General features: G+C 47.0%; 1 protein-coding gene across 2 annotated transcripts in view; it reads left to right on the top strand.

The window, feature by feature from the left end:
* Positions 1 to 15,373, top strand: part of LOC106599585 (ATP-dependent chromatin remodeler CHD7) — a 62,271-nt gene that overhangs the window by 25,339 nt on the left and 21,559 nt on the right. For both annotated transcript variants that reach the window (XM_082973339.1, XM_082973338.1), the window contains 2 exons: positions 2,193 to 4,061; positions 9,033 to 9,439. In XM_082973339.1, the coding sequence (XP_082829465.1) occupies positions 2,355 to 4,061; positions 9,033 to 9,439 (2,114 nt within the window). In that variant the 5' untranslated portion in view covers positions 2,193 to 2,354. The remainder of the gene's footprint in view (positions 1 to 2,192; positions 4,062 to 9,032; positions 9,440 to 15,373) is intronic.

Below are 15,373 nucleotides of genomic sequence, written 5' to 3'. Positions count from 1 at the left end.
CTCGAAGGCCCAAGTGGAATTCAATTCATTTGTGAGTGTTGTGTTGATTGCTACTGACTTGTTATCATACATTTTCACTGGGCTTCTACTGTGGCTGAAATGACCTCGGGCAAATGTAAGGAGCATAATGGTGTGGGCGTATAATTGAAGGTGACTGTGGAGACGTACTGTAAGTGGTAGTATTAGGAGATGTCGTAGTCTGTGCTCTAGGTCTATATGGCGGTTCAGACTTGTCCAATCACTTCTGTAGATGTAAGCAATAAGTATTATGGTTGTTCTACAAATGTAGCAATTCTAGTATAAGTCAAATATGTTGTAGTATGTCTGTTTGCTATACTGTGTTTTTTACTACTGCGTAGGCCTAGGCTACGTCTCTGTCTCTTCTCTCTGTCCACACTGCTGGCTGTGTTGCGGTTTGTCTTTAGAGATCGGTTACAGCTTGTTTCTTCTTCATCTGGTGAGTCGCCCAGCAAATGTATTTTGATTCCTTTTGTAGTATGTAGCTAAAGCATGTTGTGTAGCACCTTAAGTTGCGTTCTCTTTCTCACCTCAGGGATTTCTTACGGTGAAATTCAGTGTCTCTGAATTATTTTACAAGGGCTTATGCGTATGTCCCTTTTTGAAAAGTTGCTATTTTGCAGGAAATGGTTTCCCCTCTGCTCATTGGCGTAAGGTCAGTGGTTTCCCCTCTGCTCATTGGCGTAAGGTCAGTGGTTTCCCCTCTGCTCATTGGCGTAAGGTCAGTGGTTTCCCCTCTGCTCATTGACGTAAGGTCAGTGGTTTCCCCTCTGCTCATTGACGTAAAGTCAGTGGTTTCCCCTCTGCTCATTGGCATAAGGTCAGTGGTTTCCCCTCTGCTCATTGACGTAAGGTCAGTGGTTTCCCCTCTGCTCATTGACGTAAGGTCAGTGGTTTCCCCTCTGCTCATTGACGTAAAGTCAGTGGTTTCCCCTCTGCTCATTGACGTAAAGTCAGTGGTTTCCCCTCTGCTCATTGACGTAAGGTCAGTGGTTTCCCCTCTGCTCATTGACGTAAGGTCAGTGGTTTCCCCTCTGCTCATTGACGTAAAGTCAGTGGTTTCCCCTCTGCTCATTGACGTAAGGTCAGTGGTTTCCCCTCTGCTCATTGACGTAAGGTCAGTGGTTTCCCCTCTGCTCATTGGCGTAAAGTCAGTGGTTTCCCCTCTGCTCATTGGCATAAGGTCAGTGGTTTCCCCTCTGCTCATTGGCATAAGGTCAGTGGTTTCCCCTCTGCTCATTGGCATAAGGTCAGTGGTTTCCCCTCTGCTCATTGACGTAAGGTCAGTGGTTTCCCCTCTGCTCATTGGCGTAAGGTCAGTGGTTTCCCCTCTGCTCATTGACGTAAGGTCAGTGGTAGTGGTGCTGGCAGCCATGAGGAGAGGCCTCTGGGAAATATCCCCATCAGGAGCATTTTCCTGATTTTACTGTCCTTGTGGGGACTTTTGGGTATTTCCAGTACCCATGAGGATAGTAATGCAAGCACATATAGCCTCAAGTCCGCACAGGCCCACACATAAACACACGTGGCGTGTTGAGTTGGACATCCAATCCCTGTGCTGGCTCTCCTTTCAGCCTGGTTTCTCACACCTCCATAATAACCATCTGATTAGAGCTCAGAGGATGAGCAGGTTGAGGACACACACAGAAAAACACACAGCTACTCTAAAATGTATGTGCATACACTCACTCCCTTACACATTCACACTCTGAATCTCTGCCTCTTTCTCTCCTTCCCTCTCTCTCTCTGCCCAACAAAACACACACTTGAGCAGGTGGCTCCCTCCTTGTATTTTCACATCTGCCGGGCTGATCTGGCAGCTGCTGCTGTTTAAACACTCCTGCTTCTGCCCAGGCCTTTGTTCTTTCCCTAAAGAATGAATGGGTTTAGGTTTGGTGCCTGTCTCTCTCTCTCTCTCTGTGTGTCGGAAGAAAATCTTTTGTTTGAAAGCAAATGGAAACGGAGGTGGGATGGGGTGGTGGGGGATGGGATGAAAGGGCCATCTTGGGGGAGGGGTTGCTTACAACTGTTTAAACTGCTGAACATGTGCCACTTTAACAACTCCAATTCAGTTAGCAGGAGGTTAAAGAACGGGAGTAAGGTTGCACAGTGGGCCTCATCTGATATAGCCCCTGCTAATACTCTGTTCTTATCTCTCTCTCCTCTCCCTCCAGGTCCTGTAACCTGTCTTTGCCTGACTCTGCATTCTCGTTCTCTGGGAGAATTAGGGAAATATGGAGTGACATGCTGCAGATTACTTAGCGGATTAGAGGCTTTGAGGACATCCACCTCTGTGTGAGCGCAGGTTCCCCGGAGCTCCGCTCCCCCCAGCAGCCATGGCTGACCCGGGGATCTTGAGCCTGTTCGGGGATGATGCCAACCTGTTCTCGGACGGGCTGGAAGGCCTGGGGGACTGTGGCTTCCCCCAGGACCAGCCCAACCCTATAGGACAGCAGGAACACCAGGGCTACGGGTCGCTCTCCTCCAACTCCCTCAACCACCCCTCACAGGCCGGCCCCGTACAGCCCAAGATGGGCCACCCCTACGACCCCTTTGCAGGCTACGAGCAGCAGCAGGGCAACGGCCCTGCCGTCAATGGCATGGTGACCCCACACTCGCGCTACCACAACAACCCCCAACAACCCGGAGGGGGGCACCATGTCTACCCCAGAGCCCAAGGCGATGGGCACGGGCAGTCCTTCCCTGATGGAGGAGCCGTGTGGGGCCCCCAGACTGGCCCCGGGCAGGGCAGGCCTCCATTCCAGCAGCAACAGGCATCCGCCCAGGCCCCCTCCCACCAGCAGCACGACCCCTCAGGGTCCCAGGACCACGGCCACCGTATGGGCCCCTACATGGGCCGGTCCGACTACGCCACTATGCAGGGCCACCCTGGCCAGACCCAGACGCCACCCAGGATCACCCACTTCCCTCCGGGCATGGGCCAGGAGCCCGACCACTACATGGGCCACGTGGGGCTCCAGCAGAACTCCAGCATGACGGGCCACCCGGCACAGCAACAGCAGCCCCCCCAGCAGTTCCTCCACCGGCCCGGCCAGGGCCCTGTTCACACGCAGGACCACATGGCCTCCCACACCTCTCACCAGCAGCACCAGGGCTTGGCGGGGAGGCCACACCAGAACATGGGGTTCAACATGCACGGCCAGGCAGCCTCTCCTGGTGCTGTAACCAGCTCAGGGCCGTACCCCCCCTACCCCCAGTACGGCAACCTTAATCAGGGATTAGCCGGCAGTGCAGGGATGAGTCCCGGCATGAGCCTCAGCAGCACCAGCAACAACAACAGTAGCGCCAGCGGGCCTATGGGGCCAGCCCAGGTCCAGTGTTACCCCAACGCAGGGGGGGCCCCACAGCGCTACCCAGGTCCTCAGGTACACCAGCAGCCTGTCCACCCCAACCAAATCACCGGCCAGCCCATACACCCCTCCCAGGCCCAGGCCACCCCCCATAAGCAGCCCCACCTCCCCACACCACCTCATGGATCTTACGGCTCTCCCACCTCCATGAAGGGCATGGGAACCACCGCGGTCACACCTCCGCCTCAACAGGTCCGGCCCCCTAGTGCAGGTCTTGCTCCCGAGGTAGGGGGGTACCCTGGAGCGCCACTCCAGGCCCCTAACCCCATGGCCCCCCCTCAGAGAAACACCACTCCCCTGGGCGTGCAGCAACCGCAACATCATCCCCAGCACCTCTCCCACCCACAGCAGCACCCCCACATGCCCCCGAGCCAGCAGCTCTACCCGGGTATGTCCCCCAACCAGAGAGGCCCTCTCGACCAGGTGAGACCTCCAGGACCACAGGACCAGCGGCTGCTCCCTCCCCAGCAACAGGCTCCCAAATCTGGGCTGCAGCCTCCTCCCATGGCCTTCCAGCAGCAGGTGCACCCAGCCCAGACCGCTTTGCCCCCGTCGCAGGCTCAGACACATCTGGCCGGCCCCCACCACCAGAGCTCCCCTCCCAACCAGCCACCTTGGGCGCCGGCAGGACACCAGTTGCCTCCAACCCCCCAGAAAGTGCCTCACATTCAGGTGAGTTTGCTTTGATGTTTGTGTGTGTGTGGGGGGGGGTGTGAGTTTGTTTTCATGTGTGTGTGTGTGTGGGGGGGTTGTGAGTTTGTTTTCATGTGTGTGTGTGTGTGTGTGTGTGGGGGGGGGGGGGGGTTGTGAGTTTGTTTTCATGTGGGTGTGTGTGTGGGGGTGTGAGTTTGTTTTCATGTGGGTGTGTGTGTGTGTGTGTGTGTGTGGGGGGGGGGGTTGTGAGTTTCTTTTCATGTGTGTGTGGGGGTGTGAGTTTGTTTTCATGTGTGTGGGGGGGGGGTTGTGAGTTTGTTTTCATGTGTGGGTGTGGGGGGGGGTTGTGAGTTTGTTTTCATGTGGGTGTGTGGGGGGGGGGGGGGGGGTTGTGAGTTTGTTTTCATGTGGGGGTGTGTGTGTGTGGGTGGGGGGGGTTGTGAGTTTGTTTTCGTGTGGGGGGGGGGGGGTTGTGAGTTTGTTTTCATGTGGGTGGGTGTGTATGTGTGTGTGGGGGGGGGGTTGTGAGTTTGTTTTCATGTGTGTGGGGGGGGGTTGTGAGTTTGTTTTCGTGTGTGGGTGGGTGTGTGTGGGGGGGGGGGGGTTGTGAGTTTGTTTTCATGGGTGTGTGTGTGTGTATGTGTGTGGGAGAGTGGGTGCGTGACATTTAAAAACTCAGCGTTGCTCTGTTGATTGGGGGTTTTGAGGTGTTAGTGTGTGGGGAAATGGATTTTTACAGCTGTTTGTTTCCTCTCCACTGCATATCCTGGCCCTCCCCAAGATCCAGGCGCCACTGTGCTAATCTCCTAACCCCCTCCCATCCCCACCCCCTCTCTCTGAGGGGGAATACTCCCTTCCTGCTCTCTAAGCATCTCACCTCTCCCGTCTGCTCTCTTTCCGCCCGCTCTGCTCTCTCTCCCTCTATTCCTTCTCGCTCTCTCTCGCTCTCTGTGTGTGTTTGCCTTGTTTGTCTCGGAGGACTCATGCGTGAGTTAATGGTGTACAGCAGGATGTGCTCTGTCGGGGGAGGGAGAAAGGGGGCAGAGAAGGGAGGATGGGGCAGCCGGTGGGGAGTGGAGGTTAGCAGCTCTCAATAACTCGCTGTGTGTGTGTGTGCGTGTGTGTGTGCGTGTGCGTGTGCGCGTGCGTGTGTGTGTCAGTCACATGCCCTGGGTTCCATTAGCTTGTTTTGTGCTCAAAGCCTCTGCTGACCCATTAACATACAATGGTCGCGCTGTGGCAGCACACACATCCAGCACTTAGCATCTCTATTAGGCGTCTTCCTCATTCACACCTTTGTCTCCAGTCCTCCTCTTCCCCTTTACCAGAGTTTCCCCCTCCCCCCATCCTCCCGATACTGGGGCTCTGATTGGGGAGTTTTGTGGTTGACATTTAAGATGTCGGAGTTAATTTGTCCAACACGAATGACCTAGATGTTTGGCACACAGTTAAGTCTCATAGCATCGCTTCAGTGCGCTTTGGTCCCTGTCTGCAAGAACGTCGCCCCGTTATCTGTTAGTCTGGCTGAGGGAAATGTGTCCGGAGGATGTCTGACCATGATGGTGTTTTCTGCTGCGTGGTCGTGGTAGCCGTCTCGCACTACTCTCTCTGGTTATAGGGTGGCATGCAGGGCTACCTCTTCCTAAACGTCTGAGACCATCTCCTTCAGCTCTTAGCCCTGTATGCTGTAATATGGTTTTGGCTGGGTAGTGCACACTGCACCGGGCTACCTACCTATTCCTAAACAGCTATTTAGCAGCTCAAGGTTGCTGAGCTGGTTCCATGAACTTTGGTGCTGCTTGCTATATAGAACGCTCACAAGAAAGGGTGTGTGACACATCTAAATATCACTATTGGCCGTCCCACCTCTAGGGCCTTTTACACCCCTAGGCCACAGCCTTCCATTTTGTTTTAAGGGTGAAGAATTGGCATCATTGAAGAACCCTAAATGTAAAGAAATCTCCTGGATTGAAATGGAACTGACAGTGACCCTAATTGGCACAGGGCTTTTGAAAGGCAGGGGCTCCCAGGGGTTTCTAACCCCAGCCTGGAATGAAACCAGGTCTGCTAGTTTCAAAAACGAGTCACCTTGAAAACAAGAAATGCTTAATACGAGCCAGCCAACTGTTCTCTAACACCAGAGACTAGGGCCTATACACTAGACTAAATTATTTTTGACGGCATCACTTAGGTCCAGGACAATACCAGTATCGCGATACTCGTTAGTATCGTGGCATGGGAACAAAACACGAATCGGATTTAACTTATTTAGGAAAAGGTCCCTAATGTTTATTTTCCTAGCTATATCACACTGTTACATAAGGTAGGTTTTTAAAGGACCATAGTTTGGTCTGCTTTGCGTTTTCTTTTTGCCATATAAAAAATATTGCCATACTGGTATTGTCACATCACTAGCATCATTGTCCATCCTATGGCTCTTTTAGGAATACTGAATATAAAAAAGAACCATATTTGTAGCGCCTCGATTAGAGGTCAACTGATTATGATTTTTCAACACCGATACCAATTATTGGAGGACCAAAAAAAGCCGATGCCGATTAATTGGCAGATAAAAAAAAAAAAAAACATTTACAAGTGGGATGTGTGTGTGTGTGTGTGTGTGTGTGTGTGTGTGTGTGTAATAATGACAATTACTGAATGAACACTTCTATTTTAACTTAATATAATACATCAATAAAATCAATTTAGTCTCAAATAAATAATGAAACATGTTCAATTTGGTTTAAATAATGCAAAAACAAAGTGTTGGAGGAGAAAGTAAAAGTGCAATATGTGCCATGTAAGAAAGCTAAGGTTTAAGTTGTAGTTATTATAGGAATTATAGGACTATTTCTCTCTATACTATTTGTATTTCATATACTTTTGACAATTGGATGTTCTTTTAAGGCACTATAGTATTGCCAGCCTAATCACTGGAGTTGATAGGCTTGAAGTCATAAACAGCGCTGTGCTTCAAGCATTGCGAAAAGCTGCTGGCAAACGGAGGAAAGTGCTGTTTGAATGAATGCGTACGAGCCTGCTGGTGCCTACCATCGCTCAGTCAGACTGCTCTATCAAATCATAGACTAAATTATAAAATAATAACAGAAATACAAGCCTTAGGTCATTAATATGGTCGAATCCGGAAACTATCATTTCGAAAACAAAACGTTTATTCTTTCAGTGAAATAGGGAACCTTTGCATATTTTATCTAACGGGTGCCATCCAAGTCTAAATATTGCTGTTACATTGCACAACCTTCAATGGTGTGTCATAATTATGTAAAAATCTGGCAAATTAATTATGGCCTTTGTTAGGTAGAAATGGTCTTCACACAGTTCGTAACGAGCCAGGAGGCCCAAACAGCTGCATTTACCCTGACTCTGCTTACACTGAACGCAAGAGAAGTGACACAATTTTAGGCACCGCATTGATTATATGCAACACAGGACAAGCTAGTTAAACTAGTAATATCATCACCATGTGTAGTTAACTAGTGATTATGTCAAGATTGATTGTTTTTTTATAAGATGCGTTTAATGCTAGCTAGCACCTTACCATGGCTCCTTGCTGCCTGCACTCGCATATCAGCCTGCCACGCAGTCTCCTCGTGGATTGCAATCGTCCAAAATGCTGATTACCGATTGTTATGAAAACTTGAAATCGGCTCTAATTAATCGGCCATTCCGATTAATCGGTCAACCTCTAGTCTCGATGGCTCCATCAGGCCCTTTGCCCACCGTAATAGTGTTGGGTATGAAAGACCACAGCCACTCATCAGCCGTGGCAGGCCTCTGCTCTGCTCCTTTAAGGAGTATTTAGCTTCTAGAGCGAGCACTTTGGCTGTCAGATTAACCGGCACGTCACTCTTCCCCCTCCGAGAGATGAAACCCAATACCGTCCGTATCGTATTCCTCACTGCTGCTGTCACATTAGTGATGCAGTGAGTGCGCGCACTGGGCCCATTGTCATTCATGGGATTGATTATCGGGGGAGCTGGGCAAGAGGAGACATTTATCCATTTAAAGCAGCAGCCCAAGCCCTCCTCTCTCGCCTTGCTCTCTTTCTATGGCCGGCCTGTCTTCTGCACACCTCTGTTTGGGGATGGGCGTAAACACTTTCTCTGTGACCTTGGTGATGTTTGGCATGCACCATGCAACCAATCTGTCTGCTCGCCTGTTTACAGGAAATTTGCATTCGACTGCCGCAATTGATGTGGTTTCTCAAGTTTTGTCTTTGAGTGAACTGCGGGCCTCCGGGATAAAGCAAGTGCTCTACAAACAGAACCTCACGTCTTTCATTCTTCTGAATTTTCTTTTTTTCGCTCTACTCTCTTTAGTGGAAATGCTTGCACACACTTGAACTAGCTCAGACAAGGGCGTTGTTTTCGAAGACTCTTTTTGGAGAGCGCTGTGGCATATTGCAGTATATTTGCTGATGTCCATAAATGCTGCCCCCCCCCCCCCCCCCCCCCCAAACAGCTGCCAACTGGTTTCCTATCAGCCCATCTCTGCTGGGGCTGTGGCGGGGAGAGGACCAGCGCAGTCTCTATAGGAATAGAGGTTAGACCAGAATGAACAAGTTCCTCTTTAGGATTTGAGGCTAGAGGAGTCCTAGCCCCTCACTCTCTTTAGGTATATCATTCTCAATTGAACCAGCAGTCTGAATAAATGACATGTTGTCTCAATAGGTTTAAGTTAGACATTTGCTCTTTCTCTATTGAGCTATAGATTTAGTAAAGTTATCATTGTCACCATGCTGAATTTAAGAATAGTATAAAGCTAGTAATGGCCATATGGAGATAAAGGTAAGGACTCGGGTAGGCAGTGGAAATTTGACTTGTGCCAGATATCTTTTGTTCAAATCTGAACAAAAACTGTTTAAACCTCGTTGTCTGATGAACCGCCTCAGAGCGGTTGGTTGGTTTTTGTTTCTCCTGCTGCCGAAAATATTTACTAGTTTATTATTCCTTCCCCTTCTCCTGGCAGTATTCTACGTCATCTGAGATGACAGCTTCTGACAGGACACCCGCTTCGGGGGTGAACCTCCAGCCAGCCAACCGTGACAAGAAGCCCACCGAGCAGAAACCAAAAAAGAAGAAAGCGAAGGTGATTGTGGAGGAGGAAACAGTAGAGGGGGGAAAGAAGCCCAAAAAGAAGAAAGGAGGATGTATAGAGGAATGTGGCGAGGAGGGGAAACAAAAGGTCGGGGACGGTCCCTGGGCGGAGGTTAACTGTCTGACAGGTGCCCTGGAGGAATCGCTTGTGGTGAAGACAAAGAAGAAACCAAAGGAGCCTAAAGAGCCCAAGACTCCGAAAACACCCAAGACCCTCAAAGAGCCCAAGGAGAAGGCCAAGAGCACTACCCCCAAGGCCAAGATGCCCAAGAAGCCCAGGTAGGTTACATTTGCTTTACATAAACTAAATGTCACTTTAGTTTAGGCCTAACTATTTATATCAGCGCTACATTAGCTAGGCTACATCTTGGCTATTTATATCAGCACTACATAAGCTAGGCTAGATCTAGGCTATTTATACCAGCACTACATTAGCTTGGCTACATCTTGGCTATTTATACCAGCACTACATTAGCTAGGCTAGATCTAGGCTATTTATACCAGCACTACATAAGCTAGGCTAGATCTAGGCAAGGCCCATACCTCGAAGTCAGCTTCTCTCTTACTACTGTTATTGAATGCTTTGAATGAAAGCTTTGGTGTTCCTCAGGGATCAGTATTACTACCGGTGCGAATGGGTTTTGGCTAGGGTCTTAAAGCTGATTTGTGTTCAGGTCACTATTTATGCTTTTAGGATAAACCTTACTCTCAAGTCGACTTGGACTTGATAGCGCATACTCATCCCCACCATCAGCAACTGCATTTCCATAATCAGAGATTTGATCTAAGTTTCATTGGCCTGTTTCCCAGGCCATATGGGAGGGTCACCTCAAACTATCAACACCACCTTACCAATGTTGCCAATTTAGCGACTTTGTCGCTATATTTACAGAATTTTCAGACCTTTCCAGCGACTTTTATTGGTATGAGTCTAGCAACAAATGCACACCTACATTTTAGGCTGCGTTTGGAGTTTTTTGACAGTGGGTTTTGATGGTTTTTATAGCATTTAGCGACTTTTCTCACTCAATTCTGGTGCAAACGAGAGTTGGAGAAGCTGCCTGTGCAACAGTCACATCACTGAATACACAGGCAGAAAAGCACACATGGAAATGCGTTAGGAAATGGGGCGAAAAACGTTATGTTGGGGACCGTAGCTATGGCGCACAACAAGGCAAATTGGTGCTGTGATGTCATCGCGGCAATGGCAAACGTCATCTAGCGACAAATCAAGGAGCCAATAGCAAAAATTGTTGCCATCACTGCAGCTGAGCTGTGCGGCACTCTTTATCCCACCCCTCACTCATGTGACCAGTCAGTGAGAAACGCAGGTTAAGACCCAGAGTTCGCTAACTCCTAGGTGGGTGAGGAGTGAGGTCCATGGTCTTAGTACATGTAGGCCGAGGGGGCACTGCTTGGTCTTTTGTTTTAAAAAATGCTGGGGTTTTGTGATCTGTGGGAAATGTCTAATGTGGTCATACATTTGGCAGGAGGTTAATTAAGTGGAGCTCAGTTTCCACCTCATTTTGTGGACAGTGGGGAAATATCCTGTCTGCCTATGGCAACCTCTTTCAATAGCAAGGCAATGCTCGCTGAGTCAGCACATGATCAAGGATTTTGGGTCAGTCAGTAGTCAGGTATTCTGCTGCTGTGTACTCTCTGTTTAGGGCCAAATAGCATTCCAATCTTGCTCTGTTTTCTGGTTGATTTCTTTCCAGTGTGTCAAATAGGTATCCTTTTTGCTTTTTCATAATTTGGTTGGGTCCAATTGTTGCTGTCCTGGGCCTCTGTGGGGTCTGTCTGTGAACAGAGCCACAGAACCAGCGGTTTGAGGGGACTTTTCTCTAGGTTAATCTCTGTAGTTGAGGGCTTTGTGGTGGAATGTGTGGCATCACTTCCTTTTTAGGTGGTTGTAGAATGTAACGGTTCTTTTCTGGATTTTGATAACTAGTATAGTCTTAATTCTGCTCTGAATGCATTGTTTGGGGTATTGTGTTGTACATTTAAGTATATTTTTGCAGAATTCTGTGTGCAGATTCTCAATTGAGTGTTTGTCACATTGTGTGAATTCTTGGTTGGGGAGTGGACCTCAGACCTCACAACAATAGAGGGCAATGGGTTCCAGAACTGATTTGAAGTATATGTTTTTTTTTGCCAGATCCTAATTGGGATGTCGAGTTTTATGTTCCTTTTGATGGCAAGAAGGCCCTTACCTTGTCTCATAGATCGTTCACAGCCTTGTGTAAGTTAACTGTGGTGGTGTTTAGGCCGAGGTAGATATAATTATTTGTGTGCTCTAGGGCAACGGTGTCTAGATTAGAATTTGTACTTTTTGTTCTGGCAACTGGGCCTTTTTTGGAGCTGCATTATTTTAGTCTTACTGAGATTCTCTAATTGGCTGGATATATAGGTGCTGCTTTAGGCACCAGATCATCTGTAAACAGACATTTGATTTCCCAGTCCAGTATGGGGAGGCCGGTTGCTGCTGACTGTTCCAGTGCCCATGCCAATTCATTGTTCATATGTTCAGAAAGTATTCATACTGTTAATGTTGCGACAGTTCTTTTCTGGTAACAGAACAAAATAGTCAGCTCATGGTAACTTCTGATTTAGCTGTACTTTAATCAATGCAAACACGTGCGTGGTATATGTGTGGTTCGTATATATACGGTCTCGCTGTTTTACCTTGCAGGGCAAAACAGAGAAGAGAGCGACACATCCTATTGTTCTGTTTTATACTCTAACAGAGATAGTTCCTGCTCAATGCTGGCCTGTCCGAGGGAGGAGGAGCGTGGTTTAAACTTGCTCCTCCTGTCGTCGGCGTGTAGGCTGATCCCAGCGTCGTGACGCACTTCCTGTTGCCGGTTGTAGTTCTTCTTGTCTTCAGTTGATTTACTCGCAGTTCATATACTTAATATTGTAGCATAGCTTCCCCAGTATATTATAAAGGTTATGCATACAAATAGCCAGTTCAACCCTAACAATCCCCCTTTTCACACCCCTTGGGGTGTGAACATATTCCAATAAGAAATTTCAGGGAAATTTAAGTCCCCCTTTTGACACCCCCTAGGGTGTCACTCAACACAATTTGTATATCTCCATTTTAATGATTATATATTTCCTTATAAACCTTCACATCAGGAAAGACAAATAGTATACAGGATAAATTCATAACATATTACTCAACACGTATAAAAAGCCTTTTTGCGACACCTACACCTAACATGTGTGGGACAGACTCTTTGTCCCAGAACTTAAAACCTTCTCATCCACCTGCCACTACATTCAATACATATGAATTTATTGTGCATACGCCTTATTCAACCACTTCCTCAACAGTAATACAAGGATCGTCCTCTGACAGATCCATCTTTGGCCCAGAGCTGGATTTAGTGTTCTCCGGGGACAATTCCATCAAAGGCATCATTCCGGTTTCTGTAAGAGACTTTCCTATGCAAGGGATTATACAGGCAGTACAACATATCAATATTAAGAACACCAGTACTAGGGTCAGCATTCTAGTATCCACCATAGATGTGTACTTGCCAAAAAAGAAATTCATCCAATTTCCCTCGTCTACCCCTGCTACACCCTTCATCTCAGCAGATAGCTTGTCAAGTCTCAATAGGGATTGAAATCATATCATTTCCATTACAATCCACCCGTTTTGCTAGATATTTCACATACATTATAACACCTCTATTTTTATTGGATTCAGTAATTTCACACAAATTCAAACTAATTCAGGAATCTCTAAAGATGGTCTCATCTAACATGGGCTCCTCATAATTGAATGAATCCTCCACCTTGCTCGGCGGTAGGTACTTGTCGTCTCATTGGTCTGAACTTTGACTCGGTCCGTAGCTCACCATCTTCTCCGTTATCCATCTCTCTAGAGTTCTGGTGATTAAACCTCTCGCACACGGGACCAAACAACAACCACACAACCCAAACACACTCATACAGGTGAAAGCAGCCCATAATACAGTTCTTAAAACACTTTTCCATTTCCCAAACATGAGCTGTGTTATCAAAAATGTACGTACAGCAATGAACCTAATCATTCTACCTACACCATCCTCTTTGCCCGTAACCTATCGAGAGTCAGTCTATTTTACCAGGTCATGAGGGAGGTGGCGGATAATTGGTCAGAGAACCTCTTTACTGCATCCCCTGTTTCATTCATGAATCTCTGTTGATTAAAAGATGTCATTAATTCAATCCACATTATTATTTATTTTCAACTACCAACATAATGTAGTGTTAAAGCCTTCACATATTTGATTCATAACTTTGTATTCATCTGGAACCTCCCTGAGGATGCCAATAGCATCCATCTAGACAAAGCTAATCCCATCCTGATCAAAACTCCTCCTGTACCTTCTTTAGCCTCCTATAACTGGTCTCTGATAGTTAATTCGAACTGGTTGGACCAATAACCCCAGGGCGCAAGTTCCTAACCACCCTTTGTGGTATTTTCTTTCGTATGCGTCCTTTGCTGGTACTAGCCCACCCTTCATCAGTTGTAGGTGCTATGAGGTTAAACATTTTCTCCTGTGCTTTCAAACCTAAGTCAGTCACATTAACAATTACCTTTCCAGCCATTAAAATCATCTTAATTCTCGGTGCCATTCTTGTATCTATACCACTGGTGCTCATCAGGAATTTAGGTGAACCGAGGTGGGTTGGCTGAATACTTCAATCTGGCCAACCCCTATTCCTGTACAGTTGTCTGCTTCCCCAGGAAATTGTTTAATGTTTACCTTAAATTCTACATCTTGATCTTCTTTGATTCCTTATTCTGTACGTCACTCATCAGTGTATTATATAGTTTATCTTTTACTTCTTCTCAATGACAACGGTATCGTATGATTAGTACCCGTATGTGGTGGATCTGAATATATCAGAAAGATTAGACTATGATGCAGCTCAGAGTTTCTACTCTTCCCAAAAACCGTCAACCCTCTCCTGCCCTTAGTCTCTCTGCTAGGTACCACCCCATACTCACACCTCTAGGAGCACACACAGTGATGAACGGTCGGGATAGGAAATCTTCGTTAAGGAGGTAACCCCCGGACCTTATTGGTTCTCGGTTCTTCTCCTAACTCTGTGTGTGATCATCAGTGCTCATATGTGTACATACCTTCTTGCAGTGGGTAACGTGGACCCAAGTGACTCTCTCAGCTTTCCTAATGGCAAAGGCAGTGGTTTAACAGAACCTGGTATGGACCTTCTCCACGGGGCTGCTTCCAGTCTTTTCTCCTCAGGGACTGGATCCACACCCAGTCTCCTGGTTGTACTGAGTGAATCACCTTCTCCTGTAATTCACCTGTTGGACACAAAATCTTGGACATACGGGTTTGGTTAACAAACAGTCTTCTCACGTGCTCTGCTAGTATTTCTTCAACTTCTATGTCTACCTGTTCTGGTCTCTCTAACTCTGGCATTCTATAGGTTCTACCTAATTAGCTAAAATGTCATCCATCATTTAAAGAGATGGCTCCTAGTAAACCAACATTAGGAATATTATCTTGACCTCATATTCTAGCTACCATAATCATGTCTACCAAGTAAGTTGGGAACGCTTCTACCCATTTGCTATACTTATCTGTTATTGTTAAACACCCCTTCTTCCCCTTAATTCGGAATAGTTCAATAAGTCAATTTCCAAATGTTGGAATGGACATTCTACAAATTTTTTTTTTGGTTCTAGTAGCATCCTATCCTGTTCTATCGCCTGCTCTACTATACTCCCCCTATTTATACATGGCTCAAGCCATGTATCAATTTTGCTGCATATCTAAACAATGTCTTTGGTAAGGTTAGTAAATTATCCTTATGTCAGCCCTTCTCTTGTAGGATTGCCCCCTTTTACTTTCCACATGTCCAATTCTCCCTGGGGCATTCCTCCTTAGCTACCCTGTGCATTTCTCTATCAAGTGTCTTATCTTCTTTAAGATTTAACAACTACTTTCAACTAAATTATCATATCTTTTCCTAGCGAATTTTACGAAACATAACTTAAAATCCAAACTATAATACATGCTTATGGAGCCGATAGGATATTAATACATGGAGAGACTAACTAAATGAACCTAACTAAATGATCCTTCTATCTTCTATTCTTATGTCTTTTCTGTCTCTCCAGTGTTATTTCTGTCCTCACCCGTTTATAATTTAACTATGCTGGTCTCCACTCACTAACCGTTATCT

This window comes from Salmo salar, chromosome 03 (assembly GCF_965601325.2).
Source record: "Salmo salar chromosome 03, fSalSal1, whole genome shotgun sequence".
Classification (NCBI taxonomy): domain Eukaryota; kingdom Metazoa; phylum Chordata; class Actinopteri; order Salmoniformes; family Salmonidae; genus Salmo; species Salmo salar.
The sequence above is the reverse complement of the archived record's forward strand: the minus strand, read 5'-3'. Positions and strand labels throughout refer to the sequence as shown.